Source organism: Tachysurus fulvidraco, chromosome 8, assembly GCF_022655615.1.
Source record: "Tachysurus fulvidraco isolate hzauxx_2018 chromosome 8, HZAU_PFXX_2.0, whole genome shotgun sequence".
NCBI classification, from domain to species: domain Eukaryota; kingdom Metazoa; phylum Chordata; class Actinopteri; order Siluriformes; family Bagridae; genus Tachysurus; species Tachysurus fulvidraco.
In genome coordinates, this window is record NC_062525.1 from 26,180,975 (window position 1) to 26,187,921 (window position 6,947).

General features: G+C 46.7%; 1 protein-coding gene across 3 annotated transcripts in view; it reads right to left on the minus strand.

Moving 5' to 3' along the window:
• The window catches only part of jmjd1cb (jumonji domain containing 1Cb), a 113,913-nt gene extending 107,317 nt beyond the window's left edge, over positions 1 to 6,596 (minus strand). For 2 of the 3 annotated variants that reach the window (XM_047817690.1, XM_047817689.1), the window contains exon 1: positions 6,192 to 6,595. In XM_047817690.1, coding sequence (XP_047673646.1) covers positions 6,192 to 6,353 — 162 coding nt within the window. In that variant the 5' untranslated portion in view covers positions 6,354 to 6,595. Of the gene's footprint in view, positions 1 to 6,191 lie in introns of all 3 variants that reach the window. The other variant, XM_047817688.1, reaches the window with a different exon arrangement.
• Between the last annotated feature and the right edge of the window lie 351 nt (positions 6,597 to 6,947).

The following is a 6,947-nucleotide window of genomic DNA, read 5'->3' on the forward strand; positions in this document are numbered from 1 at the left end:
ACCTTGACGCTGGGAACACACGGCACGCTGGGAACACACGGAACGCTGGGAACACAGGGCACGCTGGGAACACATGGAACGCTGGGAACAAAGGGCACGCTGGGAACAAAGGGCACGCTGGGAACACAGGGCACGCTGGGAACACACGGCACGCTGGGAACACACGGCACGCTGGGAACACAGGGCACGCTGGGAACACAGGGCACGCTGGGAACACAGGGCACGCTGGGAACACACGGCACGCTGGGAACACACGGCACGCTGGGCACACACGGCACGCTGGGCACACACGGCACGCTGGGCACACAGGGCACGCTGGGAACACAGGGCACGCTGGGAACACACGGCACGCTGGGAACACAGGGCACGCTGGGAACACACGGCACGCTGGGAACACACGGCACGCTGGGAACACAGGGCACGCTGGGAACACAGGGCACGCTGGGCACACAGGGCACGCTGGGAACACAGGGCACGCTGGGCACACACGGCACGCTGGGCACACACGGCACGCTGGGAACACACGGCACGCTGGGAACACACGGCACGCTGGGAACACAGGGCACGCTGGGAACACAGGGCACGCTGGGAACACAGGGCACGCTGGGAACACAGGGCACGCTGGGCACACACGGCACGCTGGGAACACACGGCACGCTGGGAACACACGGCACGCTGGGAACACACGGCACGCTGGGAACACACGGCACACTGGGAGGATTGATCTTCACTTTGTTGCTAAGTATAATAGATGTTTCTGCTCATGTTGCATCACGTTACTTTAACATGTAATCTTTACTGCTTTAGAAAACAAGTTTGGTCAGAGGGTTTGAGATCAAACAAAATGAAGACATCTGTAAGTCAGATTATTTGTTAACAGGCTGAATACATAAATACTATGAGCTGAATTCAGAGCTCTTCTGCAATCCATTGTACCCTGAACCCTAACGTTAAATGGGACGGTCATTCAACTTGGAATTCAAGGTACATAAACACAGCTGACATCAAAACAACATGGCAGCGTAATAGTCAACGGTCATGATGTACCTTTGTCCTCATTTTTGTCTCAGTATTTTTTAAATATCTAATCACAAAATAATTCCTTGTTAATTAGAATATAAATCTGAAGGTGTGCAAGCAGTGGAAGACGTTTAGATCAGAACTCAGTGGGGGAAATCGACTACAAGACTAAACTAACTACAGTGTACATAAGGTGTAACACCGACTCGAGTGAACGGCAGCATTAAGCCGAGCTTCACTGTTTGTAAATGCATGCCAAAAATCTACAGGGTCTCAAGAGGCACAACAGAACAGAGTTCATGCTTTCACTGTGAATCCTGGCAAGGTCTGTGACGTGTGGAGCTGAGAAAGCAAAGGCCTGCACTTACTCCCTGTAACTCACAGGCAAACACACAGGCCAATCATGTGAGCTGATGTATGTGGAAGAGGACAGACAGCACTTTCCTCCAGTGTCTTTTGCTGTCATGTGATGCGACAGAACAGAGATGCAAAAAGGTTAAACTTCACTACACTGTGACTGAATTAGTAAGAGGAAATATACTGAACAACACTTCAGCTTATCCTTCACACCTCGGGACAAGCACCAGGAATTAACCACAAACTTTATCGCATTAAGTCGGTCGATGGTGCGACAACCTGCAACGTTCGTAAACAATCCTAATTTATTCTCATTGGAGAAAAGTGTTTCTCTTTAAATCTACTCAGCTGGAGAAACATTGTGTAAGTCCTTCTGTGACAAAACAGAAAAAAGCTGAGAGTGAAAGCAGCATTTAAAGCAGTGCTAGTGTTAGTGACGCAGTATGAAGACAGATGGTGTCAGCGTGGCACAGAACGAGTCTCACAGCACTCCGAGGGTTCAACACGGGGCTGTTACACACAGCGGCTTCGTCAGTCGTATGGCTCAGCTGCTGTTGCTATGGGATGCAGCCATTGGAGAAAGACCTGCACTTAACCAAAGCCTTCTTCACTGTCACACGCTGCACCTAACAGAAGATCTTCCTCCATGACTACGAAAAGTAGAGCTCACCTCGTCTTATCTGCATAACCTGCTGACTTTTAGTGTCAGAATAAGTGCTGATTATATTCAGTACAGCAAAAGTGAGGAAAGCTACGCTGCTCCTGTGACGCATTTTAACTTGGGTAGAAATGGAAAGGTTGGAGCCTGGGAGCAGTCTGCCAGCGCAGCCATCGGCTGGAAAATAACTTTGGCTAGAACAAACATGACTGCGCTATTGTTCTCGGCCCTGACTGCAGAATTCCTCCCTCTGGATCCGTGTTCCCGGCGAGAAGCCAGCTGAAACGGGGTGTTTCCAGGAGAGAGGCCTGCTGCAGGAAGCAGGTCACGTGAGGTCAGCCAGGTCAAATTCTGAGAAAAAAGCAGACTGTCAGAGTCGTAGTGTTGTCATACGTGTCAGGAGCTGAGTGTGACGGCCACGCTGCAGAAAACAAGAGCACGGACAGAAGAAATGCATCCTCACAACTCAGGAACATATGTGAAGGACATGTTCCTACTCTCCCTCTCTCTCTCTCACACACACACACACACACACACACACACACACACACACACACACACACATAGAAATACAAAGTTAGTCTTAGTTTCCGCTTATAATATTATAATGATCTTTACACACAACCTGCTCAGCGTTAGAAACTCATGCACTCTGTCATGACCTTTTTCTGCATCACATCCTGAACTGTCAGGATTACATGTAGATGTACATTTCTACCAGAACACTGAAACCATCCTAATATTAACTGCTATAACTCAGATTCCCATCTTTTTATTTATTTAGACTTTATATACTTTTTTTTTTGTTATTAATTGTTGCATTTCTGCTCACACCATGTACCACTGACGCTTCCCCTGGAAGTAAACACTGTTAAAGATGCTAACCCTAACGCTAACGCTAACCCCTAACCGCTAACACTAACCCCTAACCCTAACACTAAACCCTAACGCTAAACCCTAACGCTAATCTAACCCCTAACGCTAACCCTAAGGCTAACGCTAATCCTAACCCTAAGGCTAACGCTAACCCTAAGGCTAACGATAACCCTAACGCTAAACCCTAAACCCTAACCGCTAACCCCAACCCTAACCCTAACACTAACCCTAGCCCTAACGCTAACCCTAACACTAACCCTAACGCTAACCCTAACTCTATTCCCAACCCCTAACCCTAACCCCAACTCCTAAACCTAACCCTAACGCTAAACCCTAACCCTAAGGCTAACCCTAACCCCAACTCCTAACCCTAACACTAACCCTAACCCTAACCCTACCTTGTGATTATGAATTTAGTTTTCAAATTGTTCCTGGAACTTTGGACTCACTCCAAAGTGAAATAAGAGCAGCATCTCGTGTCCACGTGTCGTCTCTCGTCTGTGGATGCCATGATGTGAGTGGACCATGTGACTCATACATCCGGGTTCTTTATTTTAACTCGGTTACTCTCTCATTCTTACTCAGTCTCTCACGCTCTCTCTCTCATGCTCTCTCACTCACTCCTCCTGTGGTCATTTCATTGCTGTCTGGACAAAAACTATTTATCACTGAGGAATTATTACAGACATTCCTCTGATAAAATTGTGCAATCCAAACAGGGCTTTACAAATTCTCCAGCCGATCTGGTTTTAACAGACGCAGTGAGAGCATCTTTAATTATAAAACGTTCCTTATGTTTGGTCTTAAACGACTTGCTCTGACACCTTGTGTAAATAAATCCATTATCTTTTTTCTGTTGTTTTCGGTTCCTGATCGCTCGGCTGGTTACTTTACTGTTTTTTGATTGCACGAGCTGCAGCTTGATTAGAATTTGCATTAAAGTCCAGGCTTATGTGCGCCGTTCATCGTTTGACCGTTCGAGCACGTCAGCCGTAAATCACTCCCGCTGATAACGCTCGCTTCTCCAGTTACTGTTTAATGATGAAGAAGGCTTTACGTGAGCTCGATGTAATACGGGCGTAATTAAGACGTTTTGAAGATGCCGGTATTTACAAGACGCACTGCTGCACCCAGGAGCTGTAAAACCACGCAAGTGTCAAAGTGAAGCTCGGTATCAAAGGGTTAGATTGTGTACACTAGACCCCCGAACAAAGAGCAAACTCTCTGCAGACTAACTTACAGGCCAGATTCAGATGGATGTTGGAGAGGTCCTGAACATAGCAGTCTTTATGTTGTGGTGCAGTGGGGGAGGGACAGGAATGACCGCCATGGCTCGTGTTACAGCCTGTTTTCTTAAGCCACAAATCACATGCCCACTTCCAGCACTTAACCAGCAGCTGCTGCCTCTGTGACCGAGGAAGGAGCAACAGATAGCTGGATATTTAAAATCTGAGGCATTGTGCTCTTCATTTACTGTATGATTTTAATTAGCACAGAGAATCCATTCCTGTAAGATATTGATCCTCTGAGCTCACACACGGAAAACTCGTGAAGGCAGACGGCCAACTAATCCAAATAAACCGCAAATACAGTTTACTAACTCACTTGAGCTTGAAAATGGTTAGGAACGCTGCAGGAAATATGGATGCACGGCAGAGACACTTATAAATGATGCTTCTAGTTATCAGTGCAGTTATACCTTAGTTATGATGTGGTTATAAGCTGTGTTTAAATTAGTGCATGTGGTGTAACTGAGTGTTCTGTGGTAAACTTAAAAAAAAGCGATTCAGAATGAAAATAAACTGACGAATGCAAATAAAAGGTTTAGTAATAATTAAAAAATACTGAAATGCAAATTGCTGTGATTTGAAATTGATTCCTGAGAGATTGATTATTTTCTCACGCATATGAAGGATCTTGTATTGTTTATAAATGTTAAGAAATATACTGCAATGTTTGAAGAAAAAAAAAGATAGCAAATGCAAAATAATTCCACAGTATTTGAGGGTTAAAAATCATCCTGTAACTGCACTTAAAAGCTTACAGTACAAAATTTCCCCAGAATTCGGTGCACACTGACAAATACATAAATGTGAAAACATTTTTCTCCCTCCTGATGTCCAAGTTCTGTTCCAGTAGCACTGGTACAAGAGTACAGGATGCCAGGGTGTGCATTTGCACCTCTCCAATTTGGCTGTCCAACATGGAAAATCCGTTCCCGTGCCCGGTTTCTGCTGATTAGCGTGAATGCAGCTGACCTCAGGCCACATCCCTTGAAAACAAACTAGCAGCACACTGTACACACAGACTAGCGTACACAATGGCACCATCCTCTCCATTCATCTCCATCCAGATGAGCCCCGTCGCCTGCGACGCAGGACCTTCTCTGTAACTGTCTGCATTTCTAGTCTGTCTGTAAACCAACCAGAAAGGTGGAGAAGACGGTGTCTGTCTCCGACCTCACAGCAGAGCGACAGATGTTTATCTGTACACCTCATATCTCTCTCAGAGAACCCGGTCTGTACTGTCACTTTGTATATGCAGGTGAAATGAGCAATAATATAAAGATTTACTAGCATCACTGGGAAAATATGGGTTTAAGGACCAGAACAAAAGATGCAACCTTTGGTCTACATTTTTGAAAGGAAAAAAATATCAGTTTAAGAGAAAAATGAGAAAACATGATGTAGTACATTTAATATCAGCTAACTGCAGGCACAAAGACGACTGACATTTATTCATGGGAGATAAAAAGCTCTTGGGATTTTTGATCATTATAAAAGCCACAGTTGTGTTTGTATCTTGTGTAGAAACACAAACACACAGCAGGTAAACAAACCTCTCTGGACTTCACACATTCGGAGCTTTTTACACTCATTTCTACACTGCAAACATCTCATGAACAACCAAATTGACCATAAACCGAGAAAACAACTGGACATTATGTAAATGTGCTGTTTTCTTTTGCTTGTAACCATCTGGTTGACTCCAGTTTCTGCTTTATTCCATGGTGTTTGTACAACACACAGACTGCAAGCAGCTGTTTTGGGTTTTAATTTGTTTGTTTCACGAAAAATGACAACTTTTGAACGCAATGTGAACACATTATTATAAATTCGGCTACAATCACAAGCAGAAATACAAGAACAAATACAAGAACAACGACCAAACCGCTGCGTTGAGCAGATCGTCTAAAATACGTTTCCAGGTCAGATAAACCAATAAAAATGCGATGTGATGAGTTATAACGCGTTATAATAAGCGCACAGCGGGGTCTTACCGTGAGTTCGGGATTGTCGGTGTCGCGGTGGCTCACGGCGCGTATGACCCCCACACGCCACGGCCAGTGCACGATCTCCGCGAGCTCCGGCGGCGCCTCTCCGCTCACACACAGGAACCGCTTCCCCACCAGCTCCGGCCGCGCTTCCACAACCACCGCCATGGCGCCCTTCAGGCACACAGAGAGAGCCACAAACCCCTCGGAAACTTCAGCGCCGACGCCCTACCGACCGGACATTGACTACAGGAAAGCAGGTAAACAGAACCAAAGAAAAAGAGGAAAGAAAGAAATAAAAAAGAAAGGCAAAAATCTTGTCTTTTTGCGTGTCGACCGCAGTCCGGAGGGGGATTTAAATTTCTTTCAGCCTCCTCCTGCAAATAGCCGCTCTTTCACTCCGCCACACTGAACACTGGAGACGCATCACAGCCGCGTGTAACACTGGTATCCCTCCACCGTGCACTACAGCGCACATTACAGCGCGCACTACACCGGGCACTACACCGGGCGCTACAGCGCGCACTACACTGGGCACTACAGCGTGCACTACACCGGGCACTACACCGGGCACTACAGCGTGCACTACACCGGGCACTACACCGGGCGCTACAGCGCGCACTACACTGGGCACTACAGCGTGCACTACACCGGGCACTACACCGGGCACTACAGCGTGCACTACACCGGGCACTACACCGGGCGCTACAGCGCGCACTACACTGGGCACTACAGCGTGCACTACATCGGGCACTACAGCGT